General features: G+C 33.7%; 3 protein-coding genes across 3 annotated transcripts; 2 read left to right on the top strand and 1 right to left on the bottom strand.

Moving 5' to 3' along the window:
• Window positions 1-3579: 3579 nt before the first annotated feature.
• Window positions 3580-6213, top strand: LOC109170598 (50S ribosomal protein HLP, mitochondrial-like). The gene is made up of 4 exons (XM_019319790.1): window positions 3580-3691; window positions 4352-4437; window positions 4637-4725; window positions 5594-6213. The coding sequence occupies exons 2-4, from the start codon at window positions 4407-4409 to the stop codon at window positions 5966-5968; spliced, it is 495 nt and encodes a 164-aa protein (XP_019175335.1). The 5' UTR covers window positions 3580-3691; window positions 4352-4406; the 3' UTR covers window positions 5969-6213.
• Window positions 6214-12114: 5901 nt separating this feature from the next.
• Window positions 12115-12741, bottom strand: LOC109166493. Its single transcript, XM_019315446.1, has one exon. The coding sequence runs from the start codon at window positions 12739-12741 to the stop codon at window positions 12115-12117; it is 627 nt and encodes a 208-aa protein (XP_019170991.1).
• A 2705-nt stretch (window positions 12742-15446) lies between these two features.
• Window positions 15447-22670, top strand: LOC109170592 (glucose-induced degradation protein 8 homolog). Its single transcript, XM_019319777.1, has 7 exons — window positions 15447-15654; window positions 19071-19158; window positions 19928-20087; window positions 20166-20272; window positions 21365-21496; window positions 21685-21841; window positions 22287-22670. The coding sequence occupies exons 2-7, from the start codon at window positions 19108-19110 to the stop codon at window positions 22406-22408; spliced, it is 729 nt and encodes a 242-aa protein (XP_019175322.1). The 5' UTR covers window positions 15447-15654; window positions 19071-19107; the 3' UTR covers window positions 22409-22670.
• The last annotated feature ends 213 nt before the right edge of the window (window positions 22671-22883 follow it).

Raw genomic sequence — 22883 nt, 5'->3', positions numbered from 1 at the left:
AAAATCCCTATATAATCTTTTCTATTTGTATGTTTCTATCCCATTTTCTATTGTGTTCATATTTATGTTTCTACGTTACTTAGGATTTAGGAAATTATATTTTGTAAAACTTTTAAGATAAATCTTGATTAAAAAAAAAAGAAAGAAAAGAATATGTACTACAATTAAACATGTAAAAAAACAATGAACTTGCAACAAACATAAATCTATATAAATAGTTAAACAAATATGATGTGATATATTAAAAACAATCTTATATCAGGACCCTCTTCTAGCTGAAGTCATGACGGTACGTGAGGCCCTTTCGTGGCTACAAGAACACAACTACTAGAATGTTGAAATTTATTCGGATTGTGCGGTCCTCGTCTCTAGTTTTCGGGTTGCTAGTTCTTTTCGTTCGTATCTTGGTATTGTCTTAGATTTGTGTTTACTTTTGATTAATTCATTCTCCGCTTGTTCTGTTAGATTTGTACGCAGAGATACCAACTTGATAGCTCATGCCTTAGCTAAACATGTAAGTGCGGTCGAAGCACGAACGGTCTGGAGGGATGCTCTACCTCCTTTCATTGTTTCTCCCTTGAATTAATGTAATCCGAAGTTTTTGGCTTTCAAAAAAAAAAAAAAAAATCTTATATCAGGATGACCATATTGCAAGTTTAGGATATAATGACGAGTTTAGGTATTATCAATCATTATATTATGGACTCTTATAAAAATAAAAATAAAAAAAAACATTATATCATGGACCATGGTCCACCTTACACAAGTTGTACCATTTACTATATATTTTTAATATACTAAATATTCTATATATATTTGTAAGAACATCCATAATAGTGGAGTTTTTTTTTTTTTTTTGTAAATGTGATTGGGAAAGGAAAAACGATAGGAAAGAGAAAAATGAAAAAAAAATATACATAATGAACTAAATAAAAAAAAACAAAAACAAAATAAAAAAGGTAACAACCCGCACCCGAGCTGGGCGCGGGTTCTGTATTCACGCAAGAGTAAGACAGTATTTCGCTCAATCATGTGGACCCCACAAACTAACAAAAACCACTAACTTAGAGAAGAACCTTACACCATCTCTCTCTTCACTCTTTCTCATCCATGTCATTTTTTTGCCTAAAAAATTGTGAATAATCCACAGATATGGATGCTCTAATACACTAATGGGCTGTTTGGTTCACGGAATAAGCCTGGAATGACATAGCATTCCTAATAATAGGCCTATTCCTCTGTTTGGTAACCACTTGTATTCCCAGGAACATTATTTCCGGGAATGAGCTATTCCCCTTGCAAGGGGAATAGAGAATCTTGGGGAGGGGGGGGGGGGGGGCCTGGTATTAGGCTATTCCTGAGTTTTCGGGAATAGCCTAAAGTTTTTATTTCCTATTTTACCCCCCCCCCCCCCCCCCCCCCCCCCCCAAAAAAAAAAAATTAAATTTATTTCCTATTTCACCACTGCCACCACCACCACCATCGCCACTGTCGTCGTCGTCGCCGCCGCCGCTACCACAACCAGCACCACCACCCTAGCACCGCCACCACCACCACCGCCACTGCTACCATCGCCATCGTCATCGCCACCCCGCCACCAGCACCGCCACCCTAGCAACACCAACGCCACCGCTACAACCTCCATCACCACCACCACCGCCGCCACCACTGCCGCCGCCAACGCCAGCATCACATATTTTTATAAGGGTATTTATGTCTTTTAATAGATATTTCATTTCTATTCCTTAAATCAACCAAACATTGTAATGTAATCCTAAAGTCTATTCCTTCCGCGAACCAAACCTATTCCATATTTTTATAAGGGTATTTATGTCTTTTAAAAGATATCCGTGAACCAAACCTATTCCATATTTTTATAAGGGTATTTATGTCTTTTAAAAGATATTTCATTTCTATTCCTTAAATCAACCAAACATTGTAATGTAATCCTAAAGTCCTTCCGCGGACCAAACCTATTCCAAAAGATATTCCATTCTTAGCTACTGGCTCTATTACAATGTAGTATTTGTTCATATACTTTCTCAACCTACTGAAACACAAAGAACTAATAACGCCTCCACTGAGGCTCAAACTCATAATCTTCCAAATGGAAGTCTAATCCGGGTACCATTAGACCACATAGTCCTGGTCAACTAATTAACATTTAGTATATTAAAAATAAACATTATTCATAGTCCACAATATAATTGCCAGGTAATTATCAATCATTCTTTCAAAAGGTTGAACCCCACCCCGACAGAGCAACTCAACTGAACATGAACCAGTGCACAAGGAACCCCCTCACTTTGAGAGGTTGCTCCCACACTGCCTCTGGTGAGACTCGATCCCTGATCATTCTTCCAAACTTTCACCTCTATGACTAGTTGAGCTGCCCATGCGGGTGGCAATTATCAATCATTATTCAATGGATTATGGATCATGGTTCACACAGTTGTGTGAACAATAAATAAAAAGTACTCCGTACATTTTTAATATATTAGAAATACATTATTTGTGTGCCGACCAACATTTAGAGTGATGACATTCTGATTACCATTCCAAATGGGTGGTCATAGGGTTGAACCTCGGTGAGGCCTTAGATTCGTTGGAATGAAAATGTTTGAGAAAGTATAAAATAAATACTACATTGTACTGAAAAAATGTACATTCAATACACAAATAGTGTACTTTTAGTATACATTGGGGTCAAATTTATTAGCGAAAAATACTATATGTATTCTCATTCTCTACTCTCACACTTAAAAATTTTGATGTAGACACATTAACAGGGACCCACAAGAAGAAAATGCAAAATACTACATGTACTTCCATTTTATACGCCCAAATTTTACTCTTATACACAAAATCTTGATGTAAACACTTGTATTGGGACCCACATGAAAAAGTAACCTATCAATGTCCGCCACATAATGGAGTAAAATTTAGGAAATATGATTTGAGAATCTATGTAGTAGAACTCGAAGAAAATAGCTTATAAATGCCCGTCACATCAGAGAGTAAATTGGAGAGAGTAAGATTTAGAAGAGAGTAAGATTTGGGAGTACTAGTAGAACTCTTTATAGCATAAAAGACTTGGTGTGTGTTTGGTTGACAGATTTAGCTCTAATGAATGAGTATCAAAGTGATTGGTATTGTTTGATTGATAGACTTTTAGAACACTGCTATGAGTTTCAAATACTCTCTTAATTGAAAAATTCATACCCAAATAAAATAAGAGTATCATCCCCTCATTATCCTATTCCTTCCCATCCCCTTTGATTAGTGCTTTTAATTTTTTTTTTTTTGTTCATATTAGTATTTTGGATGTCTTTATATTAGTATCAATTGTCTTAATTTTGTGTTTTTGTATTTTTAAAATCTTTATTTTTATTATAGAATCATACATAACTAAACATCATTATTAATAATAATTTCCATTTCATCCTACTACCAAACATGTAAAATACTTTCACTAAAACACATTACAGTAAACACATTACACTTATTAAGTATTTGATATCCATTCTGATTTCCATTTTCATGTGCAACCAAACAGACCCTTGGAGTCTCAATGCTCACTGTGACGGATCTGACTCGTACGGCTGTACCCTTATTGCAGCTCATCGTCGCTCAACCCTTCGCCGGCTGATTTTCTCCCATTGACGACTCCACAGAATTAGCTCAATTTCACGTAAGTCTCCTTCTATCTCAGTTTCAGAATCATTCCATTTCGGTTAGAAATTGAAATGTTTTGTTCTGTTTTCTTCGTCAAATTGATTTTTGACCGCATGAGCACGGAGTGTAAAAAACCGAGGTTTAATGTAAAGTTTTGGTTTTAGAGGTTGATTGTTGTCGATAAACTCACTTACTGTAGAAATCGAAAGAGTTTGAAATTTCCTTCATGGCTTTTTGGTTTGTGATTTTGCATTTTATTAGGAGCTTGTGTGCTTAGTGTAAGTATTAAGTACTAAACTTCAACATTACCACATAGGTAGGATACAGGAATATGAGTTGGTGTTTCCCTTTAGGTGTGGTAGTTCTTAAAGCCTTGGTATGATCATATTTAGCAAATCTTTGCAACATTTGGTTTGTTTCATTTTATAATTTTCCCTAGCTGTCTTTATTCATGGAGAAATCTGGTGTTGAATGGGATGAAATGAGAGGGTGAAATCTGTGCAAAATTTTCTTGGTTCAAGTAGTTAAAATCTTGATGGGCTAATAGAAGGAATGACTTGTTATATATAGACATGAATTAATAATCTTTTGCATTTGAAGAGCTGCTGTTTCTGCTCTTCCGTGTTTATTTGGTATTAGTGGACTGATGCTATTATCAATGCATCTATGTTGACAGGAAAGATAAGGGCTTCATAAGTTTGTTGTGTGAATCTGTAAGACTGTAACTAGTGATGGCTGCATCTTCTTCTCGGTTGCTCCGTGGTAAGAGAGCTCGCTCCTTGTGCTTGTAATTAGTTACAAAAGTTTAGAACTTGTTCAAGTTGATCTGTATGATTCATAATATTTTCATATAAAGTATATTCCACCAACTAAAATGACGGGCTTCAAGACAACCTCTTTTTCTGCTTTATTTACTTCCTGCTAATTCTGTGCATTTGCACTGCTTATGGTTTCTTACCAGGTTGTTCATTACTGGGTGGCCTTTGTAACAACTCTGCCATGTTCACGAGAGCATCACCTGAGATTATATCCAATGATTTATTCACACAGGTTCCTCTGCTCTATTGCATATCCTTTTTATCTTTTCCAACTTTATCTGTGATATAGCATGATTGTTGGGTTCTGAGTAGAGTAGTCATTGTTAGTATATGTATTTATTACAAATGTCAGTATGACACACTATCCCAAAGGCTAAAGCATATGTATTAATGGATGATTGTTAGAAATTTAGAACTACATAGTAATACATACTTTAAGAATCTCATGTCTGAAAAAAAAAACATAAGATTATTAAGAAAAAAAAAAAGGATACATGCCCGGCTGCCTTAATAGTTTATAGCTTGCCCTGATACTGCAAGATGGACTCTCTGGACTGAGTTGTTACAATCACTCAACCAACCTCACAAAAATAACAATATATCAGTCAATAATAAATTGCGTGCCTATATATATCTTCATTTTAATGATATTAATAAGAATTTCAAACTTCTGGAAAGCAAATGGGTTTAATCAAGGTCCCAGATCAACCGGGTCAGTTAATTGAAGAAGCATGTGTCAATAAGTGGTTTTGAACATCATGGCATTTGTTCCATACTTCCATCAGACTAATAACAGTGAGTCTTCATATCGTGACACTTGTTTCATCTTGCTGATAGTAGCGAGTTCTTATTGCTTCACTTTCTTTAATCATGATTTTTTTGCTTACTTGAAGCTGCATTACCATTGTAGTGTTTGTTATTAACGGATGTAATGACGAGTGTTTAAAATTAGATAATTAAATTAAATTGATTGCCTATTTTTCATCAAGAAAAGGCAACACCTTGTGAAAATGTGGCTTGGATTTACGTTCCTGATTCCTGGAAGCACATTTAGACCATCTAAGCTTTCAATGACTATATGATTCTTTTTCCCCTTTCAGCAACTAAGAACTTTTATACAAATGAGGACCAACCTCAAAGTGGTAGACAATTCGGGTGCGAAAAGAGTTATGTGCATACAAGCATTGAAGGGCAAGAAAGGAGCAAGGCTGGGCGATACAATAGTTTGCTCAGTAAAGGAAGCGCAGCCAGGTGGGAAAGTGAAGAAAGGAGAGGTCCACTACGGCGTAGTTGTTCGTGCTGCAATGCCAAGGGGCCGCTGTGATGGGAGCGAAGTTAAGTTTGACGACAACGCTGTGGTGCTTATCAACAAGCACGGAGAGCCAATCGGTACCAGAGTTTTCGGCCCCGTTCCCCACGAGCTTAGGAAGAAGAAGCACATCAAGATTCTCAGCCTCGCCGAGCACATTGCCTGAGGTACATACATGCATACTCTGGCTGCCATCTCAGAGATGATATGTTCATATCCTGTGCTGTGCTACTTTGGAATAGGTCTTAGTACAAGCTAGTCTTCTTTTTGTTAGGTACATTATTTTACCCATGTTACCAGTTTGGGTATTTTCGGTTTCCAAATCAAAATTGTTGCCTTTTTCACAAACAAGCTTAAAAATTGTACGGAGTAACAGCTGCAATAGTGCATCGTTTTTTTGTTTTTTTGTTTTTTTGTTTTTTTTTTTTTTTGTTTTTTTGTTTTTTAATTAATTTATTTATTTTTTACATACATTAGGTTTCCGAACTTATGTAAGACAAATTTTAAGCCCCAAGAACCAACTTAAGATATTGAATACCAAAGTGTTTTATACAATATTCTTATTTTGTGAAAATATTATTTTAAAGGGTAAATGACTTGAGACTTGTGTGACAATTAAAACTACTCGATTTATAATATGAAATTTACTAAAAAGTTGTTTGGTAGCCATTAAGGTGAAGATTTTTTTATTTTTATTTTTCAATTTTTTTTGTTGGCTCTAACGTTCCACACTCACTTCTACTTCAACGTCTATAGATTGATTACATTTTTAAAATGGTGTTTTTATTTGTACCACCCTCTAGTCAAAAGTAGGTGTAAAGTACATTGAAATTGTAAAAATGACAAAAAATTCAACAATCTTATAAGAGCATCCACACTAGTGGATAATATGGAGATAATGTCATAACAATTATGTTGGGTGGGGTTAATAGCAAATGTGGAGTGGAGTTATTTGAGGAGATATTTGTCCTGCAAAACACAAAATAATGTCAGAAAAAAAAAAAAAAAAAAAAAAACAACACAGATGCTGTGCGCGTAAGCGCACAGCTAAGTGCCACACGGGCGCATGCACTACACGCGCCCGTGTGGCGCGTCAGGCGCGCTGACAGCGCTGTCAGCGCGCCTGACAAAGCTTTATTTTTTTTATTTTTTATTTTTAAAAATCAGTTTTCTATTATTTTTTTTTCTTTTTTTCTCTCCCCTCCCACAATCTCTTTCCTAATCACTCTTACATTATCCCCTCATTCTTCCCAATTGATGTGGATGCTCTAAGAGCATCTACATCAGAGGAGAAATGGGGGAGAATTTACTATTTTTGAGGCCAAAATGCCATGGTGGCAGAAAGAGAATCAAGAGAGAGAAGAGGTGGGGAGCATCTGCAAATGTTGGGATATTACTCTGCCCAAGAAAATGAATTAATGATGGAGGAGAGAGAACCAATAGAGAAATGACATGCTTATTTTTTATATTTTTTTTTTATAAAATCAGCTTTGATTTTTTTTTTTCCATCCCCTCCTACATTATTCTCTTTCCTACTCACTCTTACATTCTCCCCCTAATATCTCCAACTGATAAGGATGCTCTAAGTAGGGTAAATAGTCATAGGGGTGTTCATATTGCTATTTACACCACCCTGGTCAAATACAATTTACGAGATTGTATTAATAATTTTTAATTAAAATTTTAATTAGTTAAACAATATTATTTAAAAAAAAAAAAAAAAAAAAAAACTCTTTGCCTTCTCCAGTGAGAAGGCAGCCCAGTGTTTTAGTTTGGGCGGGATTTCTAGCTCAATCTATAGGCTTCTTACTATAGATTACCACCCTCTTGCAGGTAAATTATTTCTTCCATATTTCATTTTGTGAAATGGCCTTCTTACTTCAATGTTCTTCATTTACCTGCAAGAGCAAAAATAAATAATTAAAAAAATAATTAAAAAGACCATTTTAATATTCCTTCCTTTTGTTTCTATTCATTGTAGGGGAGTTTCATACATGTCCATATACCTAAGGATCAAGTTCAAAAGTACAAGACTTATTTTCAAGAGGGTTGTGTCTATGAGATTCGAAACTTTCTATGTATCACCAACTATTTCAAGTATAAAACAATTAATCGCCAATATATGATAGAATTTAAATTTGATACTGCTGTTAAGCAGTTCAGACGTATTGATTTTCTATCTAAATTCCATGTTTCAGATTAAAAGTTACACGGATGTTCTGGCGAAGCATGGTGTCAATGAGAATGATTTGTTTGGTAAGGGTATTTCAAAATTTTTTGTTACCTTTTTGCCAAGTCATATTTCTCTACTATCTTCTTCTTCTTCTTTTTCTTCTATGTAGATATAATAGGCAAGATTGTGGAGATATTTTCTTTAGTGGAGAAGATTATTGGTGGAAAACTTTCAAGGTTGATGGACTGTGTCTTAGAAGATGCTGAGTATGTTTTTTTGGCACATTTGTATTCTTTTTTTCCTCAGTCTTTCTTTCCAGTTTTATAAGCTGTTGCTGTCCTAATTTTTTACCAGTAAAAAACGACTATATTGTACCGTGTGCAATGGCGCCCAAGTAGGATTGTCCATGATGTGTCAGTAAGTATAATATTAAGTAAATTGATTGTTTTTTGGTTTGATTTAAGAATGTCAAAAAGCTTCATCTCCCACAAAGAGAGAAGGGAGATTATTTGTGATGCATATATACAAGGAATCAATGTGCGTGTACAGTGAGTGCTAGAATTGTGGGTGTCAGTAGATGAGTTTTTTTTTATAAAAATAGGATTGTGGTTGTCTTTCATTGTACTCATCTTAGTGCATATCCTGTTAAAATTCATGCTGATGGTGATCTTAGAGATCATATCTTACAGGGTTCTAAAAGAAAGTTGTTATCTTGATGGTAATGTGGATTTTAGAACTTATCCGACACGACTAGCTAATATTGGAGGTGAAAAATTTTGTGTGATCACGAGTTCTAACAGTGTAGATCTTTTATAAACATGTTGAATGATATTATGATAGTAATAAATGATATGGTAATAATGTATAAATAAATTAATAAATATGATTATATCTTACTACCTCCTATCTCTACGAGGTCAATAAAATATTATTAACACACTTTGGAAGAATGACCAGGGATCGAGTCTCACCAGCGGCAGTGTGGCAGCTACCTCTCAAAGTGAGGGGGTTCCTTGTGCGCAGTGAGCACCGATCTAGCCTCTGTGGTTCATGTTCAGTTGAGTTACCATGATTTACATCCTCCCAAATGCTCTGTCGGGTCGGAGTGTGGGGGGCCCTTAGGGTTGGAGTTCAGCTTTTTGGGAGAATAACAAAGCTGGTTAACACATGGTATAAGAGCTTGTTAACGCAATGTATCAGACCTTGTTAACTTTACTGGGAAATTGGCTAGGCCGAATTCAAGATTGAGATTGTATTTTTCAATCTTCAACTTATTTCGGCACACTTCAACCACCATCATACTATATATTCGATTGGGGTCAAGAAGGATATAAGTCTGTATATACCGATATAGGGCTTTCAGATAATTTTTTGAATGGAATTCTGGTGGCCTTTCATGGTATTTAGCTTACACGTGCTTGCACGAGTTACTTGTACGTAAATTCCATTCAATTTAGTATAATGTGCTTTAAAAATATCTAATACTTACCCAACCCATATGTTCATTTGTTACAGACAAAGGTGTGTTTGTTCAACACCGCAGGGATCAGATCTATTTGTATGTCCGAGACCAACTCAATTTCTCACAATCCATATGGCACGGAATTCGCCAGCACGAAAACTTGCTTCTTCACATCACTTGTGAGAAGTTGCTCACACATTTAGATAGTTTTCGTCTACTTAGCGGGCAGGAGGACGTTACTAGGATGATGATTTTTGAGTGCGGTATTGAGCTGCGATTGCGCCCTAACAAGATTGTGCATGATGTGCTAGTAAGTATAATATTAAGGAAATTGGTTATTTTTTGGTTTGATTTAAGAATGTCAAAAAGCGCCATCTCCCACAAAGAGAGAAGGGAGATGATCTGTTATGCATATATACAAGGAATCAATGTCCGAGCAGAGTGAGTTCTAGAATATGGTATCAGCAGATGAGTTTTTTGATAAAAATCAGATTCTGGTTGTCTTTCATTGTACTCATCTTAGTGCATATCCTGTTAAAATTCATGTTGACGGTGATATTAGAACTCATATCTTATAGGGTTCTAAAAGAAAGTTGTTATCTTGATGGTAAGGTGGTCTTTAGAACTTATCCTACACGAATTGCTGATATCAGAGCTGGTTAACACATGGTATCAGAGCTTGTTAACTTCACTGCGAAAGGCCAGACCTAGGTCTATTTAATAGCCTATTTAGTTAAATAGGCTCAGGCTTATATATGAAGGCCTGGCCTACGGGCCTGTAGGCCTGACCTGTTTATTTATATAATATATATAAAATTATATTTAATATTTAATTATTTTATACTCTCCCTGTCCCATTTTACCTGTCCTATTTTTTTTTTTTAGTTCGTCCTAAAATATTGTCATCTTTCTAAAATTGAACATTATTATTACTATATTTTTTCCAATTTACCCTTCTATGTTCCTACAATAATTAAGATATTTATAATTGGTTAAAATTGAAAAAATAATACGAAGTAATCCTTTATTTTCAAATATGCCAATCCTTTCACAACTCATATTACAAAAACTATCAACATTTCTTAATAATTATGTACCAAATTGATTTTTTTTAACAAATTAAATTCAGAGCAAATTACACTTTTGGTCCTGTGACTATTGGGGGTGTGTTAATTTGTGTACGTGACTTTTAAAACTAACAATTTAGTCCTTTAACTATCATTTTTTTAGCAGATTTGGTCCTCCAGACCAAATTGCCGATGGAATTTGGCCGGAAAGACATTCGAATTTTTAAATCAAATATTAGTGGGGGTAATTCGGTCTTTTTAATTGTAAAAAAATAGCGTTTGATTTAAAAATTCGAACGTCTTTCCGGCCAAATTCCACCGGCAATTTGGTCTGGAGGACCAAATCTGCTAAAAAAATGATAGTTAAAGGACTAAATTGTTATTTTTAAAAGTCACGTACTCAAATTAACACACCCCCAATAGTCACAGGACCAAAAGTGTAATTTGCTCTTAAATTCATCGTAATAGATTGTTTGGTTATGGTTTTTCTTTTTTTTTTTCTTTTTTTTTTTTTTTTTGCATAAACCACGAGGTGTTCCGGATCTTTCTCCATCCGTCTTACGGTTCGGGTTTACCCAACTAATCCCCTTGTATTTTTCCGTCAATTTTACGGTTCGGGTCCACCTGCCTAATCCTTGTTCGCTCCAAGAAGTCGGGTCTTTCTCTTTGAGAAAATTGAATTCCCCGTAATGGATTGTTTGGTTACGATTTTTTTGGTAAACTACGAGTTGTTTCGGGTCTTTCTCTGTTCGTCTTACAGTTCGGGTCTACTCAACTAACTCCTTGTCTTTCTCCATCAATTTTACATTTCGAGTTTGACTAATCCCCGTTCGCTTCGATGAAGCCGGGTCTTTCTCCGTCCATCTTACGGGTCAAATTCACACAACTAAGATAAAAATTCCCCACCATGCCACATGTCCTTAAGAACTTTAAAATGTCAACTATGCATTCTTGGTGCACAAACCGGACCACTGGACAAAGTGACTTTTGAAATAAACTTTAAAATTTTTGATTTTTTTAAGCCATCCAAACTTTGTCAAAGCAAACCATTAATTCCCTAGCATAATGGACAGTATCACAGTGTCTGAACACATACAAAGTACTAATCTTTATTGTAATGTAAAAAAAAAGGATGAACACAATACATTTTTCACCAATTCCACAATACATAGACTTTTAATAAAGCACTTCAATCCCAAAATGGACTACATTAAGCAATTTACTCCATTCTGTTAATTGCAAATACTAAGAGCAGCAATGCCAAACTTTTACAAAAAGAGCAAAATAGATTTCACTAATCATCATAGTATCTAAGCAATTTACTCCATTCTGTCAACTGCAAAATACTAAGAGCAGGCTGCATTAACGAGCTCAAACTCAAGCCTACCTAGGCTCGAGCTCGGCTCGAGCTCGTTTACACCCCTAAGAGCAGCAATGCCAAACTTTTACGAAAAGAGCAAAATAGATTTCACTAATCATCATAGTATCTACTGCCATTTACTTATACACAAAATATTAAGACAACAATGCTAGAGTAAAATGTACACACAAAAATATGAAGAACAACTACAAGTACACTTCATACCAAGCAACCTTGCATTTACAGTACATCACTGCTGGAGACTTGAAATTGCTTCAGTCAAGACTTCTGGATCACATAAGATATTGGTAGGTAATCGACCTTCTCGTGCTAACTTCTGCTTATTTATGTGTGGCAACTTATAATTATTACCTCCAAACTTTTTCATAACTTCAACCATGTATAGTTGCAATGTCAGAAAAACATTACTAAGACTTTCTATTGAGATCTCATCAAAGGCTTTATGAGTAGCAGCAACTAGTTCATCCACATTGCGAGGAACTTCTTGAAGTTGTAAATACTGAAGAGCTCTAAAAAAACCAAGATCCAATACATTCATGTCTGGGCTATTTGGAGGCTGACAAGTTAAGTGAATATCAAAGCCATCTTTCTTTGCAGCCTCAAGAAATTCAGCATCATTCATACTAATATGTGGTTTTGCATTATCTTGTTGAATAAATATAGTCTTTGAACTACTTGGAGGCCATTTTGCTCGTATTGCAGGTAATACATAATCAATCAACCATTTTTTCGTAACTTCTTTATTTACCGTTTCAATAGGTTTAGTTTCTAAGGTTCCAGCTTCTCGGTTCTTACTTCTACGCTTAGCTGCTTCTTTATAAACAAATGAAAATATCCCAATTTTCCCGTCAAACATTTCATTTCTTTCTAAATCTAACCGATGGCGAGCAACGGCACAAAGAAACATAACTTTTGTTATAAACTTTTTACTTTTGTTATATATATATATATGTTGATTACGAACCCATTGCCTACAAAGTACCATGCACAAGCCTTTACTTTCAACATTAGATTTTCAGAATGGAAAAAAGGAGATGTCTTTGCAGTACTGATTTCAAATCAAACAAATTCTCCCTCCCTTTGGTCACAATTGTGATATGGGGCTTGTGAGCATATAGCCATCTAGCCATTAATGTGCAACCCAACTATGAGCTTATGCTTTTAGTTGAGATGGAGCACATGTTTCAATTTGGTATCAGAGCTAAACCAAAGGTCATGAGTTCGAATCTCAGCGCTATTCGTAAGCGACTACGGTTTACCGGTCCACGTGTTGCTTGGAACCCACCGCACATGTGAGGGGGCGTGTGAGCATATAACCATTAATGTGTATTTAACTATCAGCTTAGGCTTTTAGTTGAGATGGAGCACATGCTTCAATTTGGTATCAGAGCCAAACCAAAGGTCATGGGTTCGAATCTCAACGCCACTCGTAAGCGATGCAACCTAACTATTAGCTTAGGCTTTTAGTTGAGATGTCGGATACTTGATGGCTTTCATGGTACGTAACTTAGTGCATATCGTGTTGAAAGTCAAAACAACAATGATCTTGAACCCATATCTTACAGAGTTCTAAAATTACTCAAATTAACAATTGTGATCAATTGATTTATTTTTTATTGTTGTAATGCCCAAAACAGAAGATATATATATATAATATATATATATATATATATATATATATATATATATATATATATATATATATATATATATATATGAAAGAGGAATTGGGTTATGGTGCGGTTGGTGCGCCTAGGTGCGATTGTGCAGTTAAATATGATCCGTTGATCTTGCTTAAATCAACATCTAAGATTACCAAAATTAAAAGACAAAAACGCAGTGGCAATGTGGTAATTTTTGAATTTAGGTCAAATTTAAGATGCGTGGGTTTGTGCTTAAGGTGCGTGGGTTTTGTGCTTAAGGTGCGTGAAGTTTGTGCTTAAGGTGTGTGGGTTTTGTGCTTAAGGTGCGTGGATTGTGTGCTTAATGTGAGTAGTTGTTGAAACTTAAGGTGCGTGAGTTATGTGTTTAAGGTGGGTGAGTTCTGTGCTTAATGTGGGTAGTTGAAACTTAAGGTGCATGGTTTATCTTCTTAAGGTGCGTTGTTTTCCTCCTTAAGGTGCGTCAGTTGTGTGAAACTTAAGGTGAGCTATTTTAAACTCTTAAGTGAGTGGTTTGTGTTCTTAAAGTGCTTTGTTGTGTACTTAAGGTGCGTGATTTGTGTTCTTAAGGTGCTTTATTTGTGTGCTTAAAGTGCGTGGGTTGCATGTGTACTTAAGATGCACCATGTTAATGATTAAGGTGCGTCAACCGCACAACTGAATGGAAAGCATCACCCGCATCTGAACCCTTCCTTATGAAAGAGATTGTTGAGTTTATACACCATAAAGATACAAGCTAAAAATCTGCTAAAAATACACGTACAAATTTGTAAATAGCTCTATTACATTGTAGTATCTGTTCATATACTTTCTCAACCTACTAAAACTCAAAGAACCAATAACGCCTCCACTGAGGCTCGAACTTATAATCTTCCAAATGGAAGTCCAACCCGGATACCATTGGACCACATAGTCCTGGTGTAAATTCATGTAATCATGAATTAATTTCTACGAGTATTATATATCCTATTCTTATTTCAATTACAAATATTTATATTAATAATTACAAATCAAATTAACATAATTATGAAATTAAAAATTATATATATAAATGAATAGAGCTCATATCATATTTTTGTATATAAAATTTAATAACACTGTATAATTTAATATTTTATCTTTTTAGTATGTGCAGAAACAAATGATATTATATATATCTTTTTAGTATGTGCATAAACAAATGATATTATATATATATTTTAGTATGTGCATAAACAAATGATATTATATATATATATATATATATATATATATATATATATATATATATATAACATAATGGAACAAATAAGATATGTACTAGTAACTTTTTAATAGTTTGTAATTTTGATTAGTTTTTTAATAATTTACAAAAGAAATTTTTAAATTTTCCATAACGTTTGATCTGACCATAACATTTATACTTAAATTTTTTATACGGTGCATCGCACGGATAAAATACAAGTTATATATGAAAAGTTCTACTTTATAATGTTATTATAAGTTAAAGATAATATATTCCAAAGTTGTTCTTAAGTTTTTTTTTTTTTATTTAAACAAAATTGAATTTATACCATCCCATATTCTTTTTAAGGTTAAAAGTGTTAACTTCACTTTTTTTTTTCATGGAAAATCTTACCGTTGTCTAAAAGTTTGTATGAGATAAATTTTATTCTTGATATAATAAATCACAAATCACACTAGATAAATCAATAAATCACATAAAATTTAAAAAAAAAAAAAAAAAAAACTCAGTATGTGCATAGACTCTTGGTGCTGGCAATAAATAAAACAATAATTACACTTCATTTGATTAAGTAGTGTATTTGAATTCTAATTTTATTCCCACATAATCTAAGAAAAAAGATATTTAAAAAATAAAATGTCAATAATGAATTGTATTTATTTATATTTGCATAAATTTGTGAAGAAATATCTGAAGACTAAAATGCAGGAGCAACATCAAGGTTTTGTATCAAGCACAGGATCGGCGATCTAGCAAGGAAGCTAAGCTTCAGCCTTCATTTCTACTACTGCTGATATACGGAAGCTTATACATATATATCTCTGTATAAGGTAGAACCGTAGAAATTGTCTACTCCTTTACAGAATAAATTGGAGTTTGCGGTGAAGAGTATGAGGTAGGAGAAGGAGATTAGGTTAAAAGATGCTTTTACCCTTATTATTTAACATTAACTGTTGACTTCAAATATTTCGGTCACATTTGGCCGATAATTTGGTCGGCGTGACCAAAATTGATAAAAATTTCATAGTCAAGGTACTAAATTAACAGTTTTGAAAGTCAGGTGTTGCAATTAACACAAGTTCAATAGTCAATGGACCAAAATTAAAATTTTCTCTTAACATATGGTATCAGAGCTTGTTGACAAATGGTATCAGAGCTTGTTAACTTTACTTGGAAATTGGTTAGGCCGAATTCAAGATTGAGATTGTATTTTCCAATCTTCCACTTATTTCAAATTTAGAAGAAAATAAGATACGGATCTATAAAAAAAACATGGGTGGTTGACTTATCTTAGAGACGATTTCGCGAATTAGGGCTAGAATCTCCATCTAGATCATCAATCAACGTTAGAGCCTTAAAATTGCCAGTAAAAATGAAGACCGACGAGTCAAAACGAAGATCCTTGAACTACAATTGCACCGATCTGCAGACCTCACCTAGGGTTTCAATACACAACCATGATCTGATGAAATCGGTCATTATCAGCTGCCCGAGACATCAAGATCTTGGTGAAATACAAACTAACTCATATTTTTAAGCTATAGTCTATGATCGGACAACAGAGATTATGACAGTGTTTAGAGAGAAGGTAAGAACAGATGAGAGAATGCTAGCTGATCGACAAAGGGGAGGTCTGGCTGTGAGGACACAACAGATCACATCTTTTAGCATATATACTTTGGCCGGGTTTGGGCTCACATTTTCTAACTAATTTGGACCTGATATGCAAATACAAAACATACTACATCTGTTGGGCTAATGGAGATTGTACCAAAAATATTTATTCATTATTTTTTTTGAAGAATATTTATTCTTTATTAAAATTTTAGTTAATTAATATTTTTTTTTTATGTTTAAAAATAGTATTTGTTCGGCTGATGGAGATTGTACCAAAAATATTTATTTATAATTGTGTTATTTTTTTGTTAATATATTAATATCAATATTATGTTCGAATAAATATTTTGAACAAATTAGTATACTATGTTTAATATATTAATATTAATAATTATATAAGTATTGGACGCATTGAGTAAATTGGCAGAATTATTATTATTAGGATCAATAATAATATTAATTTAATAGAGTCGGTAGCATTCAAAAAAATAATAATATTAATATTAATATATTTTCTAACTATTACTTTATTTATTGGTGATTCTTTCTTATTATAGTTTCATGATAAAAAAGAACGGTAATGCAAACTTCCACACATTTTATTATTAGTAATGTGTTCCTGTACTTGCTTCAACCCATTTTTGTTATAGATTTGTTTATATTTACTCTTACTTTTTTTTAGTAAAACCTTAATTGAAATACAGAAATAAAACGATAATAAGATCTTAATCTAACAAACAAAAAAAGATATAGACAAATCTATAACAAAATATAGAGTAAACGGACTGAAGCAAGTACAAGGATAAGTTAACTTAGCTCAATGAGGATTTTTTACTACTTCCTCAAATCGACGGTGCGATCATGGTTAAACTTCAATTTTATGAACTGAAGACGAAGATCGCTAAGCCAAAATTCCATAACTAATATTTTAATCCACAAAAATTAGGAATAACGAACTACGTAACCTATGGTTGATGTTCAAAGACTAAACCGGAGGTATAAAGAATCGGGAGTGAGGCGAGAGAATGCGAACCGTCGTCTAAGTATTAGGTCTAGCTAATTTTTGTTTATATATTTCCTGAATTGGGTCGGGTTATTTGTTGTGATTGGGTATCGGTTTGGTCCTAAAGAAATTGGATTGCAGTATAATTTTGGGCCTAAAATTAGTTACAAAAATATTTTTAGCCTGATTCTATATGTTATTTATATTGTTATATTTTGGTGTCTTATAATATTTATTATGCTTCTATATATTATATTAGTATACATATCATATAATAAGATGACAAACATATTATTCAAATTTGATTAATAAAAAATATTTAAGGTTTTATATTTTTTTCATACTTTAATTTTTATTATACATCTATACACATGTTCATTATATATTTGTTATAAATGTTAAGATTGTGAAAATAGTATGTAATTTTATTGTGTCTAAGTTTTAGTACCATAATAAATAAAGATCATTTGGTGGATTTATGATTGCAGATAATGGAGACAATTCATCATTAACAAATATGCATTCTGGACTTTCAGAATATGATAGTTCTAACATTTCTAAAAGATACTCGGTTAGAGGTTATTTTACAAAAAATAATACACCAATGAAGGTATTTTGTTTTTGTTTTTGTCTATTATATAATTATCTAAATTATATAAATTATGTAATGATTCACTTATAATTTCAATTAATATCAATTATTATTTACAGTTAATGAAGGTACTTTTAGTATACCCTTGAGTAGCCGTAACAAGTCACAAACCAAAGGCTCAAACAATTTCAAGCATTTTAGATTACGAGATTTATAGGTCTCAATATCAACAAGACGAAGCGATATATTACCGGATAACTTTCTATACTCATATTTGTTTTGTGGCGAAAATTTACCAATTCTAAGTACAACTAAAAATGTTATGTACAAAGAAATTTGCAGTAATGTGTAATAAAATTGTAATTTTTATTGTTTTAAAATTTTTAAATTTTCATATATTATATTCTCTCCTTATTACTCTAAAAAAATTATCTTCTTATTATATTATACTGTATATTCTATATATTATATATATGGCCGTGAACGTGTGTAAATACTAGTTATAAGTTAAAGATAATATATTCCAAAATTGTTTTTAATTGAATTTATACCATGCCCTATTATTTTTAAGGTTAAAAGTGTTAACTTCATCTTTTTTTTTTCATGAAAAATCTACAACCGCTATCTAAAAGTATGTATGGGATCAATTTTACTCTTGGTATGAGAAATCACAAATCACACAAGATAAATCAGTAAATCAAAAAAAAAAAAAAAAAAAAAAAAAAAAAACTGTATGTGCATGGACTCTTGGTGTTGGCAATAAATAAAACAATAATTACACTTCATTTGATTAAGTAGTGTATTTGAATTCTAATTTTACTCCCACATAATCTAAGAAAAAGATATTTAAAAAATAAAATGTCAATAATGAATTGTATTTATTTATATTTGTGAAGAAATATCTGAAGACAGGAGCAACATCAAGGTTTTGTATCAAGCACAGGATCGGGCGATCTAGCAAGGAAGCTAAGCTTCAGCCTTCATTTCTACTACTGCTGATATACAGAAGCTTATACCGTATATATCTCCGTATAAGGTAGAATGTAGAAATTGTAACTCCTTTACAGAATAAATTGGAGTTTGCCGGGGAGCGGGCAGTGTACATGGGTCAATACTGAAGTCTGATGTCATTGTTCTGGATTGTTTTACGCCAATTAGCAGAAACTGAAGCCATGGTACACAACAAAAACCTTTTTTTTTTGTTGCTTAATTTTGTTCCCAGTTTCGCCTGCTGTGATTTTATCTCTTCTGCGTGTTTTGTTTAGCATTGCAAGGGTTTTGGTTAGATGTGGAGATTTGCAATTGGATAGCGATTTTTGTTGATTTCGAGAGAGGATAAGAGTGAATTGAGGGGAAAAGGAGGGAAGAAAATCGGTTGAATTCAGCAGTCTTTCCCTATTCTGCATATATTTGAATTTGGGGAAGTTGATAGCTGTTGCTAGCGAATTAAGTTGTGCATTTTAATTGCTAATATACTGCATAAAGTTTAGTAAGAAGAAACCTAATGGGAAGTATCTGAACTTATGCAGCTGTGGGCAACATGCAGTTTTGTCTAAATGCGGTTTATTATCTAATTTGAGCTATTGTATATGCATAAATGTCATCTCTTGCTTCAATTTGTTTGGTTTGGAAAGTTTTAGAGCTGGGAATTGGGATGCATAGTTGCATATTGGTTATATGCTAAATGTAATGAATCATATGAGGTATGAAGAGTTTGGTTTTCTAATTATTTGATTAATCACGTGTCATATTTAGGGATGAGAATGTGGTGTGGGGCATTTGTGGGTATAGGTGTGGCATAGTGCTGGGTAGATATTGCTCAACATGTTGATTTTAGACTATTCTTTTTCTTACACCAGGGGTGGAAGAGACTTCTGGGTTATAAATGTTGCATACTTGCATCTATGCATTTCTGTTTGAATTTATATAATCTATTACTTATAGGCAATGTCTAAGAAAGTAATCACAAGAGAAGAGTGGGAGAAGAAGCTGAACAATGTTAGGATTAGAAAGGAGGACATGAATAAACTAGTGATGAACTTCCTAGTCACTGAGGGTTATGTGGAAGCAGCAGAGAAATTCAGAATGGAATCTGGGACAGAACGTATCCTTATATCATCTTTACTTAGTTGCTGACATGCTGTGTACATTTAAGAATTCGTTTTTCCTTATGAATAACCAGCTGACATAGATCTTGCAACCATTACTGACCGGATGGCTGTGAAAAAAGCAGTACAATGTGGTAATGTTGAGGATGCTATTGAAAAGGTCAATGATTTGAACCCTGAGGTATGCCTTCCTTTCCTTCGTTGTTGTGGTCATTGAACCTTGTTGGAGCTGCATGCTTGATTAAATTGTTATTTTTTTTAGAGTTTCTTATTTCTTGATGTACATGTGGGGAAATCTCTTATCATCTTTCTATTAACTTAGTACTTGCTTGGCCCAGCTTATTTTGTGGCTTATCTTTCCAAAAAGTAGGTGGGTCAAATTCTAAAAATACTAAAAGACATTAGGGTTAGATGAGAGGAAAAAGCCTATTTTGTCAAGAAGCAGAAGCCTGGGCCGGATGGAGCTGTTGCCACAAGGTTTCTTCACAAACTCATGGACTCAACTTCGTCCTTCACCCTTGCTCTCAAACTTTCAGACATAGCACCATCCTGGGAGATCATGGCTTTGATACCAAATGGAAGCTTTCAAAAACACCTCATTTCAAGAAGCAGTAATCTATGGCTAACAAACTCAAATGCAACTTTTTCTTCATTAAGTTTTCCTCAAGAAGTGTACATTAAATTAGTGATATGGAGAGAGATCAAATTGGTTAAGTGTTAACTAAGTTCATACTATATAGTCATCAAAGAGAACTGAATATAGCTTTTGCTTCTCATAAAATGGAGGCGAACCAAGCAGGCTGTATTGATGTGCATGGATGATATCTGGTGTTGTTTTATTATTTGCAGTAATCAACTGTCAAACATATTGAGAGTGAAGTAGTATTTATACCTTATCCACCCTATTGACATATGTCTTGTGTTATGAAGTCAGTGTTTACTATGAAACCATGGAGTTTCAAGCTGAAAATATATTCTTTTTTTTGGGTGGTGATAGATTGGACTGAATAAAAATGTGTGCTAGAAATTAACATCTGAATCCACGTTGTCAATGGCACTTTCAATTGCATTTTAAGTTTTTTCCTTTTTGTCAATATTTTGATTCTGAGATTTATGATATGGGTATTTCTAACTCTGTGCATCCATTGTGTGTGTATGAGAGAGATAGATGCATTCGTACTCTTTTTTGTGTTTTTGTGAATTGCTTTAGAACTAGGGACGACTTTGATTGGTTAAATTTGCTTTTAAAATAATTATACATTCTTGGATTCAGATACTGGATACAAATCCCCAGCTCTTTTTCCATCTCCAAAAGCAAAGGTTGATAGAACTGATAAGGAATGGGAAGGTGGAAGAAGCTTTAGAGTTTGCTCAGGAGGAACTTGCTCCAAGGGGAGAGGAAAATGTAATAACTGTGTTCGGTATTCTATTTTTTCTAGAATCTAAGGATCAAAGCTAAAAATCTCTGTCTCTAGCCATAAATTTGACTCATAATATGGAATTTTTTAATTATTATTATTGTTATTATTATTATTATTATTATTATTATTATTATTATTATTATTATTATTATTGTTATTTTTGTTTTTGCAGCAAGGGTTTTTAGAGGAGTTGGAGAGGACGGTTGCATTGCTGGCATTTGAAGATGTTGCAAACTGCCCTCTAGGAGAGCTTTTAGATATATCACAGCGTCTGAAGACAGCAAGCGAGGTGAATGCTGCAATTCTCACTAGCCAAAGCCATGAAAAAGGTTATTATATTATTCACTCAATATCATTCTACCACTTGTGCTATCCACGGAAAATAAGTTTTTGAGTATATGGAACTTTCCCAATTTTCATATATAGAATACTTCATTAGTTGATAATTAAGCTTGCCACTTTATTTTCTTGGCACATCAGGGATGGTTGCAACATTGAGGTGTTACATATTCCTTTCTATGAATTGAGTTGTTCTCAACTTCTCATGACAATAAAAACCTTTAATTACGTCAGCTGGCCCAAGAGAGATGCACATGAATGGAACCATTCTGAGGGAAAAGAGTTTGGAATTAGTCAATTAGATGTGTGAATATGTTATAACTTTGTTGATTGGATTACACAAGTGTTGTGAAAAGGGAGAACTTTATCTGTAGTAATAGTAAAACTTAATCATTAATTTGTCACCTAAAATTTTATATCTTTATTGAATGACAGATCCCAAGCTTCCAAGCCTACTGAAGCTGTTGGTATGGGCACAAAACCAGCTCGACGAGAAAGCTGCTTACCCTCGCATAAACGATGTTTCCACTGCCACACTCGAAGACCCAGCGGTTTGAAAGGCACAAAAGCCAAATCTTTGGGATTCAGGTTAGGCGATGACCAGATTCTGTGTTTGAACGCCATGAAACCTAGTGGTAAATGTCGTTGTACTTTACGAAAACGTAGCTCCCTAGAGAGGTTTTACTGGTATCAAACTTGAATGCAGAGTACAGGGTGAATGCCTCTTTTGAAATTTATATGGTTCTATGACTCTCTTATTTTATGGCTTTATAGATATATTCAACATAGTATAATAAAGAAGAGATAGTTACATAACTTTATTGCTTTTTATTTGTGTGCACATGGAGTTGCCACAGTGCCAATAGTTTTTCTCATTAGACAGAACTGATAACCAGTACCTAGACATTAATAATGTGATTAATGACCGTTTTGGTCCCTCGACTATGTCGTAATTACTAAATTGGTCTTCAACTATCAATTTTGACCAATTAAATCTTCAACTATTGGTTTCGTAACCTATTTGGTCCTTCG

This window comes from Ipomoea nil, unplaced genomic scaffold (assembly GCF_001879475.1).
Source record: "Ipomoea nil cultivar Tokyo-kokei standard unplaced genomic scaffold, Asagao_1.1 scaffold0317, whole genome shotgun sequence".
NCBI classification, from domain to species: domain Eukaryota; kingdom Viridiplantae; phylum Streptophyta; class Magnoliopsida; order Solanales; family Convolvulaceae; genus Ipomoea; species Ipomoea nil.
This window is presented reverse-complemented; position numbering and strand designations above follow the sequence as displayed.